General features: G+C 33.6%; 1 protein-coding gene across 1 annotated transcript in view; it reads right to left on the reverse strand.

Annotated features, from left to right (window-relative positions):
• LOC101621931 (chromosome unknown open reading frame, human C7orf60) overlaps window positions 1–22,108 on the reverse strand; it is a 43,900-nt gene that overhangs the window by 15,492 nt on the left and 6,300 nt on the right. The window contains exons 2-3 of the mRNA XM_004676953.1: window positions 15,929–16,070; window positions 7,049–7,219 (exon numbers count right to left, since the gene is read on the reverse strand). Of these exons, the coding sequence (XP_004677010.1) occupies window positions 7,049–7,219; window positions 15,929–16,070 (313 nt within the window). The remainder of the gene's footprint in view (window positions 1–7,048; window positions 7,220–15,928; window positions 16,071–22,108) is intronic.

Below are 22,108 nucleotides of genomic sequence, written 5' to 3' on the forward strand. Positions count from 1 at the left end.
TCCATTTTGATTTTTCTTAGACATGAGGGTTTTGGCTGTTCGAGGTTTTTTGTTGTTCCATATGAATCTCATCAACATTTTTTCTATTTCTTTGAAGAATGTCATTGAGATTTTTATGGGGATGGCATTAAATCTGTACATTGCTTTTGGCAGGATGGCCATGTATTTGTCTTTTAAAAAATGACTTCATGAATACTATTTTTTGCTTGACAATTAACTAACCGTTAATAATTTTTATAAATATATAGGATCCTGCTCCTGTAATGTCTGTGTTTCTGTAATTATTGTTTACTTCCCTCTAAAACAGTCTTCCCTCAATGCCACATCTTGTTATATATCTGATACTTCTTCTGTCTTATTAAGGCTTCTAATCTATTATGCTCTGAAAAATTCTCCCCTTTCCTTTTTTTCTTCCTCATTTTTATAGTGGTTATCTATATAGAGGTTATTTGACCTAAGCTCACCTTTGTTCAAGGCTTAAATATAAATTAGCTGAAACTGGTTATACTGTCTTATATTAACTAAAATAAGAAGTCAAATACTAGAAAGATTAGATTTCCAACATTTTTCTGATATTTCCAAGATATAAAGTCCACTTCCTCTGTATAAAAACCTTCTTAGTCTATCCCTAATATTTTAATCCTTTGTTTTTCTCCCAAGGGTCAATCATAGTCTATTGCACTTACAGCATCACAGTACTCTAAATTCTTTGGTCCCACAGAACTAAAGATAATCCTAAGAATAAAGAGAAAACAGCAACAACAACAACAAAAAGCACTATTAATTTTCCATGTTTCTAATCTCAATCAAGTGATCTGTATATGCTAAAGTCGGAATTAACTTAATAGTCACAACTGGTGATTTTGTCTAAAATTGATGCTACCTTAATGCTACAGTTCCAGCTTTCAGAAAATTCATTCATTATCAGATTTAGAGGATTCTTTTCTATACAGTGTTATAGTGTTAGACTCGGGGATTACTTGTACAGAATGGCACAGTTCAAACATCTGTCCTCATGGAATTTTACCCATTGGCCATTTGTATATCTTCTTGGAAGATGTGCCTATTCCAAACACTACAAATTTTTTTGATTTCTTTCTGTTGAGTCATATGACTTCTTTATAGATCTTTGATTAAACTAAACCTTATGGTAAGTATCTTATCAAGAAAGTGAAGGCTGAAGATAATCCTAAAATGCAAATCCAAGGTAATTACAAAAAAGTAACAAATTTCTATTTCTAGTAAAAACACTTAGCCTACAGTGAAGCAAAAATAAACCAGATGTGCTCTTAGATGCATGGTGTATAAATATTTTCTTCTATTCATTTTTGTTTTGGTCATAGTTTCTTTTCCTGTGCAAAAGTATTTTAGTGTCCTAGTTGCTTTTTTTTTTTTAACCATTTATTTCTATTGCTGCTGGAGATGAAGCCACAGAGACATCACTAAATCTATTTTGTGGAGTGTTTGTGTTTTTGCCTATGTATTTTATGGTTTCAGATCTTACATCCAAGACTTACATCCATTTTGAGTTAATTTTTGTGTATGGTATGAGAAAATGGTCTCATTTCATTATTTTGCTTGTGGATGTCCTGTTTTCCCAACACCAGTTACTGAAGACTTTCCTTTCTCCAATGTATACTCTTAACTACCATTTAAGCCAATTGATCTAGCTCTTGGATTGTTACAGTTCAGATTTACTTAGTTTAAGATTACTTAGCCCAGGATGCTAGATTTAGTTTTTCACTAAATTCTTTTCACACAGCACTTATTAAAACCATTACCAATTGGGCAGTCAGTCAATATGAGAGGCTTAATGTCCACCCAAAGTGTGTCTATATTTCTAGGCTATCAATTCTATACCATCGGTTTGTAATGTTACGTTTATTACAATATGCTTATATAGATGATTATAAAAACATGTTTCTACCATCCTAAATATGTCCTTCTTTTCTAAGCTTCAGTACATCTGCTTATACTTCCACTCATGAAGCTTGGGGTAAGCTTTTATTCCAAGAAATATAAGTATCAGTACCATCCTGAGCACTAGCAAGTACTTACAACTTGATAAGCTGAACATCCCAATACTTAAAAGTAAGCAAATTTCATAGTCACTTCTCAATAAAAGCAAATGAAGAAATTATCTCTCTCTCAGTCCTGCCTGAGTTGCTGAGAAACACAAACTCAAAATTTTGGAACTATTTATAGCCAGAATAACAGAAGTAAATGACAAATGAGTTTTTGCTCTCATAATGACTGACTGCCTAATTGGTAATGGTTTTATTGAATGCTTTGTGAAAAGAATTTAGTGAAAAGCTAAATCTAGCATCCTGGGCTAAGTAATCTTAAGGCTAAGTAAATTCTGACCTGTAACAGTCATAACTGGATGGTTTCCTCTAAATACTTAAAACCAGGCCCTCCCTGGTGGCACAGCGGGTTAAAGCACAGTACTAAGAAGCTAAGCCACTTCCACATGAGTTTGATCCCCGCCTGCCAGGGAGGAGATCCACATGGCGTGGCAGACCTTTCCTGACCCGCCAGCTGCTCCTCTCAGCAATGTATTTCGTCGATCTGCCTGTTCTGCTCCCCACTCTGTCCCTGGTGAATCCTCTCACCCTCCACATCTCTGGCCTGTACCCCAGTTCTGTATGAATAAATAAATAAATCTTTTAAACATAAATAAATAAATAAATACATAAATAAATTTCCTACTTTAAACAAGAGCTAGATGAATTGGCTTAAATGGTAGTATAGGAGGAACCTTATTCACATTCTCCCATGAACAACACAACAAACTTATAACTAGATATGTAATAATTTATAAGGCAGGAGTACTAAAAAACAGACAAATAGAGATCCCATAACCAAACATAAAAGGACAACACTGAGTTGTTAGAAAAGAGATAATTCACCCTATACATGGAGATTCAGGTTGGGAGAGATTTCAAAGGTATGGAACATTCCCCTGGGGAGTAGAGGAGGGTGGTGCCCTACCATAAATTACTTAACCTTTTAATTCTACACAGAAGAGTCATGTCCTTAGAGTCCCAGTACTGAAGTGGAAAAATAACACCATGGGGGATCTAAGACCTATAGAAAACAAAGAACTTGCCCTTAAAAGTTCTGATAAATAACACCAGTCTGATAAATGCTCAATTCATGAGTGAAGGAAACATATTTAATACTCTTACAGTATCTGCTTGAGAGATAGGAAGTTTTGGGATGATCTCCATGTCAGATACACTAACAGGTATCATTCTGCAACCTCATGAAACCATGCTAACTGGTCCCCATCATAGAACTCTAACTTCCAATCCTCCCCAACCAATAAAGAGTGTAAGCAAACCCATGAAAGCCTACCTACTCAGCCCCTCCCACTGAAACTGTACCTCTCTATGTACAGTTTGTCTGATACCTGGAATCTAGACCCAGGCAGAATAGCAATATGAGAAAAAACATTTTTAAAAAGTAAAAACACCTTAAGGAATATCTGGGACACCTCTGATAAAAAGGAAGAATATCCACACTATAGAGGTCTCATTAAGAAAAAGTAGAATGGACAGGAAAAACTGAAGAAATAATGGATGAAAATTTTCCTAATCTGGGAAAGGAAACAGACATGCAGGTATATATTTGAGGATCAAATAAAAAGAACCTAAAAAAGACTTACATGAAGACACATTATTGTTAAAGAGGCAAAAGTTAAAGAGAGAATCTTAAAAGCAGCCAGAGGAATGCAGCATGTTTTTCAACAGAAACTTTAGACTTCAAAGGAGAATATCATGATATACACAAAATGCTGAAGAGACAAACTTCCAATCAACAATTCTTCCCCCAGCAAGAAACTAAAAGTTCCTCTGATTAAGTGGAAGTTAAAGAAGAGTTTATCACCATTAAACTGGCCTTGGATGAAATGTTAAAGGAACTTCTTTAAACTGAAAAGAAAGGCACTAATCCTACAACACATTAAGGAACTAATCCTATAACACATTAAGGCAAAAAATTCAACAGGAAAAGGCAATTATACAGTGAAAGCAGATCAATACTTATAAAGATCGCTTAAAAACTAAAAGACAAAAGTAGTAAAATTAAGGGTACAGTAATTAAGATTTATAGTATATAAAGATTTAAAATGAAACCTCAAAATAGAAAAAATTGCACTTGATATTAACTAAACTTATTGTGGTACTCTTTTCCAAGACACACACATACCAAATCATTATGTTGAATAAAAGTGGAAAAATAATCATGTTTAAATAAGGTTTGTGCCTAAATAGATATATATATATATGCTACTACCGGGAAGCTTTTCCTAGTCACAGTAAAATGGCAACTGGTATTATTAATCTTAATTATCTCTTATTTGTGACTTAGTGGATAGTCACTTTATTTTTTACATATACTATAACAGAATTTAATTTCATCTTTATGAAGTATTCTGAAATCAAGGATGATTATGCATGCAACAGCCACATTTGGCAGAAAATTTTTACAATGGTTTACATTTCCTTTTTATTTAGTCCTTGAAAATGCCTGTATAATAAGTTTCTCAAAGATGAAAATACTAGCACGGAGCAGATTATTTTTTCTACAGAATTATGCTATACACTTGCTCAATTTTCTATCCTATTGCTAATAAAACTTACAGGCACACAGTATGTAAGATAAACCCCACAAGGACTAAATGCTCAGAGCAGGCTGCAAAGTGTTAAGAAATAAGCTAAAAACAAGCATCTAGTGCTACATATGGACCAACACAGTACTGAATGTACAATGCTGGCAAACATTTATCATGGTACAGGGAAAAATTAATTAAAGGATATACAGTTCAATTCTAAAAGGGTTAAAAAAAAAACAACATATTGTTTTAAACATCCATTCCACATTACAATGCTTGGGAACAAAGTCAGTCTACCACAGAAAATTACACACTATTGTTCAGTACTCATCAAAAACACAGATGCTTTTGAAACCAAAAATAAGTAACTTGGTTATTGAGTTGGCTTTTTTTTTCCTCCAAAAAGAAATCCCAATGTGGATCATCTGATTAAACATGACTAGTAAGTTTAGTTTTCAAAAAACTACACTGGAAATTTTCTGTGAAAGTACACATGGTACCGGCTTCATTTAAATAACAAAAACCTATCCAGTTAGGATTATAAATAGATTTTTACAGCAAGAGTGATATTTGCCTTGAGTTGCCACAGTTTAAGAAACATCAGTAGCAAGCTAAATAGTGTTCAACTCTGAATCAACTATTCAAAACAAAAAGGGCATTCTATATTTAAAGTTTTTAGTTTGCAATCAATGTGATAAATTCAGTGGAATTATCAAAAACATACTGCATAACAGTGTTTCTATGCACTTTTGGAAATAGCATAGAATCACAAGTTTACAAGGAAAATGTCTTAACCAGAATTAAGAACAAAAACTTTGAATATACCAGAGGACAGCTAAGAGGCTGCTATTCTAAGATGAGAGTCTTCATTAGGGCAAAGTACAAGAATCTAATAATGCCACCGCCCTGGGGTGGGGAGAGAGGTTATTCTACTACAGTGGAGAAAACATCTCTAAATTATACCAAGAAAATGATTTATAAATTCATAAAAAGACTTTTTAAAAAAGCAGCTGAGAGAAATATTGACAATGAACCAGAATGCACAAATCACTACAGTTTTTAGTTTGTGGTATGAAAACTGATAGGTGGGTAAGTGCTTATTTTTTTTTTATAAAAGGAAAAGGGCTTACAGTCTAATATTTTAATTATCCTATTAAAATACAAGAAAAAAATAAACAGCAAAAAGCAAAAGCTCATTTTAATAAAGCTGTTTTGAACTGCAAAGCTAGGTAAGGGCAAATTTTTTCTTCAAAAGCATCTCATCTATTAAAGAGTAGCTTAATTTAATAACTATATTACCAAGCCTGAGTAGTAGAAGAAATTTGCGGCCCATTATAAATAAAGAGCACTGAAAAAAATACCACATTCTGAACAAAAGGCACAGTATTTTTTTTTCCATGACTCAACAGAGAAAAGAATAACTCTTTCTCAGAAGTAAACAAGTTTTCAAGAAAAAGTCAGTAAACACAAAAACATAGATAAGGTCACAATGAGCTCTGTCCTTGATCACTGAAACCATTTTAAAGTTGAGGCAGGATTAGTTCACAAAAGAGAAGCTAGTGACTGGAACAGATTTGAAGAGAAGGTGATATACAATGTAATGCAGTCTGTGAGTAATTACAAAGGCTCGCAGTAGGAGAAATCCACAATTACTTTCCTGCACTTTGGCATGCCTCCGTTGGCTTCTTAGAAACTGCTGCAGACTCACTTGAGCTACATTTAGTACAGAAGCCACATGTGTAATGTTTTAAGACATAGTCTAGTAACATAATCATCCTTCTTATAGTAAAAACTACTTCTAGATTGTGGTAAGCTTTTACTGCTCCATAAAACAGGAGCCACAAGTACCTTATGAATGTGAAACCTTAATTTCCCGGAGTGTTTCCACTCAGAATATTGTCTTTATGGTGCCCTGGACTAGCTCAAAGAATTTCCTATAAGTAGACTATATAAATATTGTTATACGTACCTATCCTCCCATCTCCAACTTTGCTATCATCACTACTGACTCTTTTGCTTCAACTATGTCATTGTAAATACAGGTCCTAACAGCTTTAACTCATTTGCCCCTCAGTTTTCAAAGGAGATATTTATAAAACATGCTAGTGGTTTAATCAAATTTATTGTGGATATGAATAGCCACCTTAAACATAGTTCAACTGGATTTTGCTGTTTGATTTTTTTCACTACTATGAAATAACTATAATGACAGTCAATAAACTATTCTCATTTTCAGTGAGGATAATTTGTTACAGAATTACTAGTTTTTCAGATATCCCTTAAAATTTACAAATCTGTATTTATTAGGCTGATATATTATCAGAAGAATAACCAAACTACCCCCTACTTGGTGTAAACTATTACATTATTTTAATTATTTACACAGCTATCCAAGGATAATATTAATGATCAAAGTAGAAAAAAGATACTTACTCAGTTATAAATTCAGGGTTTGTAAAGCTGAGGTTGGTTAAATGACCTTCAAGTTTAGAAGACTCATGCGTATTTAAGGCTGGAGTGGTCTTAGTGGCGAGTACAGCTCTTTTTTCATCTTTTTCAAGTGCTTTTTTCTTCCCACCATTTTGGAAATATTCTCTACATACACTACAAGTCAAAATAAAGTTACATTTCAAACACTAGGTATGAACATAAAAATGGGAAAACATTAACCTTTCTTAATCAAAATGGAAACTACAGATTACTATTGCGAAAAGGTCACATAAAGGCAAGGTCAGGTAACCTGCAATATTTTCAAATTTCTTAAATTAACATACAATAAATATCGATGGTAGATTATACTTAACAAAATAAATAAAAGTATGTTTTTCAAGAGTTCATATGTTCCTATATGTTTTGCTGTTTATTTTGCACTAAAACATAAGTTCCTTCAGAAAAGCTTAGATAACTGCTACTTGCAGGCAAATAGAATAGTGGTGATAGTTAATTGTTAATAACTTTGTTGACAATAGACAAATATCTTAACCAGTTGCTTCTAAGATCTCTCCTGGCTCATGAAAACCAAATCAGGTTGTCAACATACTAAGAATCATTTATCTTCTCATTTGCACTGAGAAAAGGGCATACAAATCTAGTTCAGATAAAAATGGTACATCATAAAGGGATACATCAGAGAAAATGAAGGTTGAACTTAACTGGGATTTTTTACAACACAGGAAAATAATTCCTGTCCATCAAGATACCATTCCTGAGTGTCCCAATTTTGTACTATTAAAATGCAGATATTCAAAATGTGTCATTATAAGCTCATACAGTTTAGTCCATATAGCAGGTGGCTGTTCAGAATCAGAAAGTGACAAGGGGCAAAACCTTAGAAATAATTTTCTTCATGCCTAATGTAATTTTAACATAAATACAATAGGAAACAGTGCCTGAGTATGTAAAAGGCAACATTAACCAAAAAATTAATGCATACATTTACTAGTTATTAAAGCCAAGCAATGTAAAGGAAAAAAGACTAGTGAGACCTATCTCTGGACGTTGGGCTTAAACGACATGAATGGAGATACATACTTGAAAACAACAGCTGATATATGCATCCAAGTTGGTTTACATGAATGAGATTGGAATCTAAACACATTTTCTATCTTTTTAGATCTTTAAAGTAAATCACATTATTGTTACTTATATCTCACAATTTAAACAAAACCAGGTTATTTTTCTCCAAACACTGTTTGATGAATTTTCAAAAATACATGGCAAGATAAGAATTGATTTTATTTAAAAGTGCTTTCTGAAGTAGAGCTATGGTCTAAGGTAACAACACTCATTTATACTCATACTTAGAGGATGCTATTAATTCAACTTCAGTTATTTTAAGCATCTATTATTTAAAACTTTAGTTCCCTGTATAAATTTAGTTTTATTTCTAATTACATACAAGATCATGTGCCAGGCACATAGATGATAGGAAATCAAATAAAAAAGGTACAACAGTCCTCAAGGAGTCCTGGCTAGTGAGGGAAACCAAATATTACATAAAAATAAAGAAAAAACAATTGGTAAAACACAATTAACAAACACCTTAGTCTAAATAGATAATATAAACTGATTTTTAGAAATATAAGTAGGAATAATCAGGCAAGGAAGAGGTTATTTACGGAGGAGAGTACTTTCCTGGCAGAGAATAGCCCGAGTAAAGGCTGGAAGAGTCAAACTCTGTGAAGAAACCTTAAGACATCTGGGACATAGAAAACTGGTGCACTATCCATTGGAAGATCAAAAGGAGTGAGTATGGAAAGCTGTGAGTCTTGAGAAGATAATGCTTTTGGAGAAGGAAAGAATCTTAAGAATGTAAGTAACTAAGAGTAAGATGTCACATTCTGTACATATTAAAAATAGATCAAAAGTGGACAAAGGAACTCCACTTTTGTCTTAGCAAAGAACTTTGTAATTAAGGAAAAAATTACCTATACATCTAGAGACACTCCAACATAATAGACAAAATACAGCTTTGCCCAGTGAACTCAGTGACCATACAAGTTTCTACTAGACAAGAAGAGAAAGACTACCAAAATAAACTTTACAGAGAGTGAAAATTCTCCAAGACACAGAAAACAAGACACCCCAAAAGTGAAGAAAATTGTAATAATATTAACTACATATATTCAAGTAAGCAACTGCAGATATGAAAGAACAATTAAAAATTTAAATAAAGACAATAAAGAACTAAAAAAATGGAGATATATTCCATGAATATAGATACCAAGATTCAGTATAGTCAATGTCAGTTCTTCTCAACTTAATATATAGTCAATATAATTCCAATCAAAATCACAGCATATAGGGCCTTCCTAGTAGTGCAGGGATTAAAAAGTCTCACCACTATAAAGCTATTGCCATCCACTCCAGCAAGAGTTAGATCACCAGCCAGGGAGCTGACCCACATGGTGGCGCAGACCTCCGCTGCTCCCCTCAGCAATGTATTTCAGGAGATCTGCCTGTTCTGCTCCTCATTCTGTCTCTGGTGAGTCCTCTTAGCAACCCCCCCCCCACCTCCTACCTCCAGACCTTTAGCCTAGACTCCAGTTCTTATATACATAAATATTTATATATATTTATAAATATGTATTTATATACATATATTTATTTATATACATAAATAAAAATAAACCCTTAAAAGGCAAATAAAAAATCCACACAAAATTCACAGAATATATAGTGTGTGGATACTAACAAACTAATTCTTAAGTTTATATGGAGAAAATATCCCAGACTAGCTAATGTGGAAGAACAAAAAAGGTGGAAAATGACACTATCTGACTTCAAAACTCACCATAAACTTATAGTAATAAAGACACTATGGTAATAGCAAAAGAACAAACAGATCAATGAAACAACACAACAACAACAAAAAAGACGTACATCAATACAGTCAACTAATAGTTGAGAAGGGAGCAAAGGTAATACAATGGAGTGAAAATTTTGTTTTCAGTTAATAGTACTGAACAAATGGATAACCATTCATATGCAAAAACTGAATACAGAAACATCATATGCTTTGTAAAATTAACTCAAAATAGATTATTAAACTAAATGTAAAATATGAAACTCTTGGAAACTTTTAAAAAATTTCTAGAAGAAAAAGTAGATGACCTTGTGTTTGGCAATCAATTTTTAAATACAATACCAAGTCACAATCCATGAAAGACAAACTGAAAAGTCAGACTTTATTAATATTAAATACTGTTGTATAAAAGACAATGCAAGAGAATGAGAAGACAAGTCATAGTCTGGAAATATATTTGCAAGACATGTTTAATAAAAGACTGGTTAAGGTTAAACAAAATATACAAAGAACTCTTAAAATTTAATAAGAAACAAACCAACTAAAAAGTGGATGAAAGACAAAACATACACCTCACCAAAGAGATATATAGATAATAAATAAGGATATGGAAAATGCTCCTCATCATATGTCATTAGGGAAATGCAAGTTAAAACAGCAAATAAGATACTACCATACACTATTAGAATGGCCAAAATCCAGAACACTAACCACACCAGATGTTGTGTAAAGATGTGGAGCAGCAAGATCTCTCATTGCTGATAGGAATGCAAAACAAAATACTTTGGAAGTTTCTTACAAAACCAAACATCCTTCTACCATAAGGGATCCAGCAATCATATTCCCTGGAATTTACCCAAGAGAGTTAAAAATGTACATCTACAAAAAAACTGCAGTTATAATCACAATTGCCCAAACTTGGAAGCAACCAAGATGCCCTTCCACAGGTGAATAAACTGTGGTACATCCAGATAATGGACAACTACTTGCTGGTAAAAAGAAGTAAACAATTCAGCCATGAAAAGACATGAAGAAAACATAAATATGTATTCTTAAGTGCAAGACATCAATGAAAAGGTTACATAATGTGATTCTAATTATAGGAAATTCTAGAAAAGGCAGAACAATGGAATTGACTTATTGCTGTAAGGGGAAGAGATGAATAGATAAAACAAAGGAGATTTTCTAGGGCAGTAAAGCTCTTTTGTGTGACACTATTAATGGTGAATATTTGTCATTACACATTTGCCAAAACACATAGAATATAAAACTCCAAAAGAGATGAGATACCTAATATAAACTCTGAACTTTAGATTACAAAGAGTTGTTAATGTGGATTCATAAATTTTAACAAATATGCCGCACTATGAATGTTGGTGGAAGAGAGAGCATGTGGGAAACACCATGGAAACAAATGAAAACTTAAAAGAAATTATAATCATTACATGCAATGCATAACAGTTGACTAGATTTAGAAAAAAATACATAGAGTACATTTGCGGTCAATGAGAAAATCTGAATTCATAAAGTAGGAATTTTAGGGAATTACTGCTAATTATCTCAAAGTGATATAAAGGCATTACTGTTAAGCAGAATGTCCTTTTTGTTACGAGATGCATGATTCACTTTCAAATGGTTCAGAAAACTGTGTGCTTTTCTGTTCGAAGAAAATTTTTTATTAGATTACAACTTCACCTTTATATAGTGTTTTGTTTCTAATTAAAACTTCATGTTATAAATTTTAAAGGAAATTTTTAAAGAAAATCGTGTAGAATTGAGCTAAACAGTGAACAAAATTAACAGAAGACATCTCTCGTACTATAAAGTTTTAAGTAAGACTAGCTGGAAATAAAACTTTTCTCAAATCCTTTTTAAAGCTCACTTTAGTTTGAAAAGTGGCATGTTCACTCTTAAAATAGTCAACAGAGAAAGGAATCACATATAACCTAAATAGAAATTACAGGAAACTCAAGTTTCAAAATTCAGTATTGGCTAGAAGCACTTTTTCCTAGTCTAGTTTTTTAAGTAAAGGTATTTTAAAGCTCTTGGGATTACATCCCATGGAAAAAAATCTTTTTACCATATTTTGCCACTGTTCTTTTTCAGCAGTTTAACCTAAAAATGAACACATATAGGGGCCCTTCCTGGTGGCGTAGCTGGTTTAAGCGCAGCACAGTGAAGCTAGCTGCAGCCACTTCAGCACAAGTTTGGTTCCTGGCCAGGGAGGGGACCCACATGGCACAGCAGACCTCTCTTCTCCCTCCCCCTCAGCACTGTACTTTGTTGATCTGCCTGGTTCTGCTCCTCACTCTGTCTCTGGTGAACCATCTTACAGTCCTTGCAGCACCTCTGGCCTATACCCCAGCTCTGTATGCATAAATAATTTTTTTTCTTTTAAAAATAACACATATAGATGTAATAACTACTGACAAAAATAAAAACCCAAGAAAAGAAAGAAAAGTATGATGCTGATTCATTATTCAAGTAGCACTTACCTGTAGATTTTTCCATGAGAATACCACGTATCAAAGTCCATTTAAGAAGCAGACTTGGGAGCATGCATGATACACTGGAATACTAACTTAAAAGTTATGCTGCTAAAACCAAATTGGTCTTAAAACTTGGTGTTGTGGTTTCCTAACTGGATTATACTATTGTTATGTTAAAAGGGAAATATTTGGTTTCATAGTATAACTCATTTTTTTTCCTTAGCTTGTAGAAAGAGATGTTTATTATAGGGTAGGTTTATAACCACTTTCTCTCTATAACTAAGCAAGAGTCACACACTTTAATTCTAAGAACTCCATTTTGTATCATTCTAGCTCCTGACTTTAGTTCCACAACTCCACAAGTCTGTGACTCCACAATGGTACCACCTATTCACTGATCCTCACACTGAAAATATGAAAAATATTTCAACTCCTTTCTTACATGTCATTACAATTATCATAATGTAAGAACACTGTTCCCTTCCTTTCCTCTTTCTTTAAAATGCACAAACCTGTCTATTCATTTCCTCTCTATTCAAAAACAAAATTTTTTTTCATTATAAATAACTCTGTGCCTTAATTACTGTCGCAGCCTAACTGGCTTTGTTATGTGTGTGCACACTGCTTTTTAAATTTTAATTCTTATTAAAAAAATTTATTACTGAGATAACATTGGTTTACAACATGGTGTGAGAATTAGGGGAATATGTTCTCACCTATTTGCTGGTGGGTGTAGTGATATGGATCTGACACTCTTACCTCTTTATCACAGATTGCAGGGGTTTCCTCATAGCTTCCCACCCCCCCCTTTTCCCCATTTAGTAGCCTCAATTCTTTATTCATAATTCTAAGGCTTGTTTTGGTTTACTTTTGTCAGTTTCTTTGTTTTGCTTCTCTCTCTTCCACGAGTGAAATCATCTGGTCTTCTTTTTCTGCGAATTATTTCAATTAATATAATTCCCTCAGTGCCACGTAATTTGTTGCAAATACCAATATTTCATCTTTTTTTTGTTATAGCTGAGCAATATTCCATCATACATATATATGCCACATCTTTTCTTACTTAAACCCTTGTCCTTCCTATACTTTATCTTAAGAGAATAATCCTTAAGAATTCCAAACACTTATTAAAAAAAGGTTAGTAAAATCTTGTTACTCCTTAAAACATCCAGATATATCTCACAAGTAGTAGAAGTCACTGTCTTTACAAAGACACACATAATTCTGCAAATCCAGCTGGTTATTATCGTATTTTCTACCTCTCATATTGCTCTACCAACAATGATCTTGCTGTTTCTCAAACATGCTAGTACACTCCTGCCTCAAGGTATTTGGACTTGTTAGAGCATGCTCTCTCACTTCCTTCGTGCCTTCTACATACGTCACTTCAATGATGCTTCCTCCGTCTAGCCTACTTATGATTGCTTTATTTTCTCATAGCACTCACCATTATCTGACTTAATAACTATTTACACATAATTTCTTGCCTATAACCTCCCCTCTCCTACCTTTCTGCATGCAGACTCCATGACAGCAAGGATTTTGTCTGTTTAGTTGATATTCCTATTGTCTAGGATGTGACTGGTACATGGTAGACAGTCATTAAAATTATTTATTAAGGGGCCCTCCCTGGTGGCGCAGCGGGTTAAAGCACTACACTAAGAAGCTTAAGCCACTTCCACATGAGTTCGATCCCCGCCTGCCACGGAGGAGCTCCACATGGCGTGGCAGACCTCTCCTGACCCACCCGCTGCTCCCCTCAGCAGTGTACCTCGTCCATCTGCCTGTTCTGCTCCCCACTCTGTCCCTGGTGAATCCTCTCACCCTCCGCATCTCTGGCCTGTACCCTAGTTCTGTATGAATAAATAAATCTTTAGAAAAAAATTATTTATTAAATTGACAAAATAACTAAGTCAAATATGTGTTTTTCTCTGATTAGGTGACTAAATAAAATATGCATTAATATATATAATTTTAATGAAATTAAAACAGAAATTTTCAATAAACATTTAAATAAAATTATAAATGGAAGCTACCATAAACTTACTGCTCATACAGAGAGATAATGATTTACTCCCCGGGTACTGATTTTTAAATCCAGCAAAAACATATATGCATTCTTGAGTTTAAGAGATGATCAGCAGTATTACATTTTCTGACTTTTTAATATTAGATCTATAGTATAAGAAAGCAAGCATTATCAAATGTATATATAATTGCTGGAATACCTTGAATCAAATATCACAAACTTGGGATTTTAAAACTTTTAAAATGTTGTTTAAAAAAATTTTTTTTTTATATTTCTTTATTTATGCATACATAGGGGGTACAGGTCAGAGGTACAGGAGAGGTGAGAGGATTCACCAGCGACACTGCTGAGGGGAGCAGTGAGCAAGTCAGGAGAGGTGTACTGCGCCATGTACATCACCTCAGGAGCTGGGATCCAACACACACTGAAGTGGCTGCGGCCAGCTTGCAATGCTGTGCTTTAACTCACTGCACTACCAGGGAGGGCCTTATGTTTTTAAATTTTGAAGTATAGAAAAGTATTCACCTTTATCTAAATCCCAATACAGATAATCACACCTAAAGAAATTTCTATACAATAATTCATTGTTGTATAGATTTCTATAATTTCATTCAATTCAGTAATTCGATGAAAAATCAAAAGTTAAATCTCATACTTTAAATTGATGTTTAAATATATTAAATGTACTTAAAGATACCATTTTTAAAAGTTAATGTAAAATTTTATTGTGGCCTAACCTGTTGCGCCACCAGGGAGGAGCAAATTTTGAAATAAAATTTTAAGTTATATCAAAGAAAAACATTTTAATTGATACAAGAATAAAAAGATCTAGGGAAAATGAGGCAAGGGGGAGTTATTTAGAATACATCATTCACTTTTAAAGGTTTCTACAAAACTCTAAAAATGTAAATACCATATAACCTATCAATCCCACTTTTGGGCATATATCCAGAGAATATGAAACATCAACATAAAATCCATGTTTTACAGGGTTCATAGCAACATTATTTACAAAAACCAGGACATGGAAGCACCCTAAATGTCAATCCACAGATTAATGGATTAAGAGGATATGGTACATACATACCATGTAGTATAACGTTGCTTTACCACAAGGATAAAATACAGATTTTCAACAAAATAGAGGGAATCTGAAAACATGATGAGTTGCAAAGTAAATGAGAATAATAAAAACAAAAACTGGACTACTTACATAGCAAACAATTCAATAACTAAAATATTTTCAAAAGCCACAGGGCATCAAAAAGCATCCTTTGGAGATCTGAGGTTAAGATGGAAAGGGGAAGCAAAGGGAAAAGGGGATACAGGGATGATAGGGTAAATAAAATTCAATAAAAAAAATAAAACACATCATCTGTTTTAAAATATTTCTGGTTTTCTACAATGCATTATAGACAGCATCACTTATGTTTTTAAGAACATAAACAGTACAGCAGAAGCTAAAAATGTCAGTTCATAAATTAACTTACCTACAACACCATTCAATGCGACCTTCGCCCTCACAAGTTTTCGCCCAATGATTATCTGCCAAATTTTTCATTGCAACAGCATATTCACAAAGTGTTTCCTCATCCTCACAATGTTCGCGCCAGATCTTATCAAAATCTCCCACTAAAAACAAGGGGGAAAATGAATTGTTTACTTAAAAACATGTCAGGCTCTTAAAAAGTTTTAGCATCACCTAAAATTACTTGACGATGAGTATAAATAAAACCTTATGTTAAATTTCAAAATTTTAAAAGTTCCTTTGCCCAAATACATATATAATTTTAACTATAAATACATTTTAAAGATGAATTTGTAAAGAATACAAACTAAAAATACAAATGTACATTATACAAGTTAGTTTACAAATAAAAAACATACTCGCAGACATAGTATGACTGGGCATTCAAGCACTAATTGTCTTGCTGCTCTTAGGCAATATAAACTGTAGAAAACAGTAAAACCACTAACTCTGCTTTGTGTGTGTTATTTTATTGGGCCTCTATATGCTTATCAGTCTTTATATTAAAGAGGGATTGGTTTGATAGATGAGATGGCAAGATAAATTACCAAGTCAAATACTTTTATTTACATACATGGACTTGTTCTAGACATAGAATATTTTAAAACTTTTCTAATCTTAGGGCAAAATGTTGCTAGAAAAATTAGCTAAAAGCCTCTCTAAAATGTTCTAGCTACCATCTTAAAAAAAATTAAATCAATAAACATATTTAATGTGAAATCTGAAACAATGGGAGTTCTGATAAAGAAAGGCCTGAGACTGCTAAGGCCAAATAAGTGATATAACATAATTTTAAGGGTGAAAGAGTAAACAAAAATTAACCAGATGGCTTTATTCACTGTCTTTAGACATCAAATTTAAGCCCACCTGAGTTCAAATGTAGGTACAGTAATGGACAAACTTAAAAACATAAATTAAATAGCCAAATTTAAGGATGAAAATTCTATTCAAATTCTTCCTCCAAGACTATTTGATTCCGGCATATCAAAGGGTGTTTTAGAGGCTTCCCTGGTGGCTCAAGGAGTTAAAGTGCAGCACTGTTAAGCTACATGCCAACACTGCAGCACGAGTTTGATCCCCAACCAGGGAGGTGACCCACATGGAGCAGCAGACCTCTCCTGTCATGCCCACTGCTCTCCTCAGGATGTTGTTCAGTAGATCTGCCTGTTCTGCTCCCTACTCTGTCTCTGGTGAATCCTCTCAACTCCACACCTTTGGCCTGTATCCCAGTTCTTGAATATATAAATAAATCTTATAAAAGAAAGCTGCTTAAAAAAAAAAAAGCAAACAGTTCAAATAACACATCTTTCCAAAATTTGAAAAACTTTATTGTCACTTTAAACACACAGTGCAATAAATACTGAGTCGAAAAACAAACTATTGGACTTCTAGTTTGGCCAAACAAGAAAAATAAGGGTAAGTAAACATACACTGTTCACTTAAAAGTAATAAATTTCAGTCTTGGCCTGAACAAAAAAAGATTAAAGTGAGTTTATTTTGGGGAGTTAGGACGTATATTTTTACACTCCAATATTTCCATTAATCACTAGCATTTGTGTAGTGACAGGACTGTTTGCCATAAGCAATTTGGCAATAAAATTTCTCTAAGAACAAGCAGACAAAATAACAATTTCAACATCTTTCAAATGAAATTACTTATGAACTCCACCCAGCTAAGGTTAAAATTGGTTGGCGTCCATTAAATACATTCAAATTCCTTGTTACAAACTTGGTCAATTTGCATACAGGCAAAATGTGCTGAAACTATTCTGAGGTTTTTTTTTTCCTTAAATCTTTTAGTTAAAGTGAGCCAGAATTTAAAGATAGTTTTATTTGAAAGCACAATAAATTTTTAAAATTAAAAAGCAAATCAGGTACTTCCAGGAGTTTGCATCAAGGATCTTAGTCAAAGTAGCACAAGAAATGCCAAGTATCCATGTTTAATCAATCAGAGCTCTCAATGAATAAGCCTTATAGTGATTTTAATTAATTAATTATTAACCTATTTTCTTTCTTTCTTTCTTTTTTTAAAGATTTATTTATTTATTTGTACACAACTGGGGTACAGGCCAGAGATGCGGAGGGTGAGAGGATTCACCAGAGACATAATGGGGCACAGAACAGGCAGGTCAACGAAGTACACTGCTGAGGGGAGCAGTGGGCGGGTCAGGAGAGGTCTGCCTCACCATGTGGATCTCCTCGGGGGCAGATGGGGATCGAACTCGTGCAGAAGTGGCTTAAGCTTCTTTGCGCTGTGCTTTAACCTGCTGCGCCACCAGGGAGGGCCCTTAACCTATTTTCTTACTTAATTCTTACAGGGAGCTATAAAAATATGAATGTATCTTAAAGTAAAAGAGAGATAAGTGCACATATATTTCACTTTGCCTAAACACAGAAATTAAAAAAAAAATTTAGAAAGCACAATTAATAATACATAAACCCTGCAGCATACCTTGAAATTAATAGTTTAATGAACACTAATAGCCAAAATATCAATAGTGAAGTTAAATAAATAAGTCTTTTGTTCAAATATAATTTTTAATATCAACTAAAAAAGACAATCAGCTGATTTTTTCACAAAATTAAAGGACAAAGTTCACATTAATGTGACTTCTACTTTTTATATTATCTATATTTGAATGCTTTTAAACACTAATTAAAAAAAAATAATTCAAAACATAAGTAAAGCCAACTAAAAGTTGCCAAACCAACTTCAATAGAAACCAATGGACCAAATTATTCAGAAGCTTGGTCCTATCATCATATCAAGATAATACTATAATTATTGCCTAAATTCACTTTCACAAACATTACATGTCATAGCTAAAGAATAAATACAAAGTTACTTCTTGTTAAACACAAAACTAGGATTCTGATTAATGCAGAATTACATTTTAACTAATTTATGATTAGTTTAAGATATTAGTCTGATTACAACTGTCTTTGTAAAAAAGCAACTACCATGAAATGTTAGGGAGTTACTCATTTTTGCTCTCAGTTAATAACCTCCAGAGTTGCTAACTGGATTATAGATCTAAACTCCAGTAAACCAACAGAACCAACAGAATGCTTAAGCTATTCTGCCTTTATGAATTCATTTTTCTCCTGCAATCTAGTAAAGCAAATTTCTTTCCATCAAAAAAGAAAACCTGATTTCACAAACTTTTCAAGGTCTGCTTTCCACTTACTCATCTTACAATTCCCCATGCATCTTCTGTCTTTATAGTACTTTGTGAGTTGCTTTTACATATTGTCTATTAAAATCAGGTGTAATTTTTCAATTGGAAAGTATAAAGTGAAAGACAAGACTACTTTTAACTTATCACTTGCATAAGGAATAGACATTAGAGTACTCTTAATGAAAAAAATAAATTTCTACCATGTTCAAAAAAACAGAGAATACACAAAAACTACAAGATGATCACTATGATAAAACTCAAAATACAGTTGATAGCTGCCAACAGATAATAACTGATCAATAAGCAATAAACCTTTAATACTTAAAACTAGTGTTCTCACAATGAGTTTCAAAAGTATAGAGAAAAAGGTTAAGATAATTTTCTGGAGACTGTTGTCACTGTTTTAAGCTGAATTAAAAAATTAATTTTATTTTACATTTTTGTTAAAAGAAACACTTGCAACCAGAAGTACAGTCACCTCCATTAATTTTTTGATAACAGCAAACAGATCTTAGAGGAAAACCTATAAGCTTAAGGAGAGATGATTGGTAACATTAGATAGATATGGAATTACATGTATGTAGAAAAAATGTAAAGGTGGTGCCAAGGTTAATGCATTTTTAAAGGTTGGACCATCTGCTGTTTACGTACATTAGAAATAATTTTTTGGCCTCCCTAGTGGTGTAGGGGTTAAGTCTCAGCACTAGGTAGCTACCACCGTGGTGGTCTAAGTGCCATTCCAGCCAGGGAGCTAATGGACATATGGTGCAGCAGACCTCTCCTGTATTGCCTGCTGCTCCCCTCAGCAGTGTATTTCAGTAGATACACTCCTTACTCTGGTGAATCCTCTCACTACTCTCAACCCCTCACCACCGTGGTCTACATGTGCCCCAGTTCTTCTATACATAAACCAATCTTAAAAATTTTTTAAAAAGAAATATTTTTATCAATAACACTATTCTAATTATCATCTTAAAATATGTAACATAAAGCATAGAGATAAAAGATGTGTAATAGGTGTAAATGTGAGGTCAGTGTAAGGTAAGAATGGTATGTCATTATTCTTGGTGGTTTAGTCTGTGAGTCACGATATCAAACATCAATGCTGCACTGTTGTAGTTCTAAATGGTGTGCTAGACAAAGAGGAGACAGCATATATTTCACGTATACTTCTAAAAAATGAAGCTAAGGCCCTCCTTGGTGGCGCAGCGGGTTAAAAAGCACAGCACTGAGAAACTAGAGCCACTTCAGCATGAGTTCGATCCCCACCTGCCCCGGAGGAGATCCACATGGCGAGGCAGACCTCTCCTGACCCGCCCGCTGCTCCCCTCAGCAGTGTACTTCTTCTATCTGTCTGTATGCTCCCCTCTCTGTCTCTGGTGAATCCTCTCACCCTCCGCATCTCTGGCCTGTACCCCAGTTCCATATGAATGAATAAATAAATCTTAAAAAAAAAAAATGAAGCTAAACCTACAGTGATAAGAAATCAGTGGTATAGGATTAGAAGTAGTAGACTGAGTAAAAAAAAAAAATAGAAACTTTAGGGAGCAACAGAAATGTTCTATATATTAATTGTAGAAATGGTTTCATAGGTGTAGATATGTGTTCAAATTTGCTAAATTATACACTTTAAGTGGGTGCTGTTTACTACACATAAACTGTGCCTCAAAAATTTCTTTTGAAAAATAATGTGCTACAAGCACAGTAAAGTTACAAAATAAATAATGCATTTCATTATATTTAAGGGTCATCAAAGAGACCAAAATTAAAAAAAAAAAGACTTTGAATATCACAAATAAATCTTCAGCTTTTAGAAACTTGGAGCTAATAATTAATTCAATTTTTACTTAGGTATAAATGCCAAATAGTGGCTACCATTATAGGTAGATGACCAAATTACCAACTTTGAATTTAAATATATTTTTTAAGGATTTATTTACTTATGCATACAGAATTGGGGTACAAGCTAGAAGTGCAGGGGCGGTGAAAGGCAGAGAGAGGAGCAGAACAGGCAGATCAATGAAGTACACTGCTATGGGAAGCAGCGGAAGCAGTGGTCAGGTCAGGAGAGGTCTGCAGCGCCATGTGGATCACCTCCGGGATAGGAGATCGAACTTGTACTGAAGCAACTGTGGCCAGCTGGCAGGGCTGTGTCCTAACCTATTGTACCACCAGGGAGGGCCCAAGTTTGAAGAATTTTTAAAGGTCATTTCCTCTGATAAAAGAAAGGCAGAGGGCAAATGGAAACAAGTTCAGCAGCTATTCAAGATGTAAACATAAAAAGGCTCAGAACCAGGTTGTCTCATAAACAGTTAAACCACACACAGAACAGCTTCTTCAGCATTTCTGGGGTACCTGAGTGACACACCTATAAAGGAACAAAATATCCCAAGTTTTGGTTGTAGTAGCAGCTCTAAAGATAATCAAACACAGCAACCAGCTGAAAACCCAAATCTTATACCAAATGTGCATCGTATGCCAAACGGGCTATGACGAATCATTTCTCTGATGAGGGGAACAAACTAATATCTAAAGTGCCTCATGCTAGGGTACATTCATAATTTATAAGATCCATATAAAAATAAGAAAATAGGTTATTAATCATGTTTCGTTTACTACTAAATTATCATTTTGAACATTTCATCATTTTAATATTATCATTTTATTATATTAACAGTGATCACCTATAATCCAATAACCTTAATAATAGGAAAAAGAAAGCACTACTTAAGGAGAAAAAAATTCTCTGTACATATAGTAAAACAAAACAAGTTGGTTCAACAAATATTTATTGAATGTTAAGGACAAGTCATTACCAAGTCTATATTTTGTAATACAGCAATATTAATCTGTAATAAAGTTGTTCAGTTTTATTTGCAGAAAATGCAATTATGTTTATAATGTGGAACATTCTTAAAAGAGCCCTTTTTAAAAATAAACTTACTCAATTTAAGTTGATACAA

Source organism: Condylura cristata, unplaced genomic scaffold, assembly GCF_000260355.1.
Source record: "Condylura cristata isolate star-nosed mole 26May11 unplaced genomic scaffold, ConCri1.0 scaffold00005, whole genome shotgun sequence".
Classification (NCBI taxonomy): domain Eukaryota; kingdom Metazoa; phylum Chordata; class Mammalia; order Eulipotyphla; family Talpidae; genus Condylura; species Condylura cristata.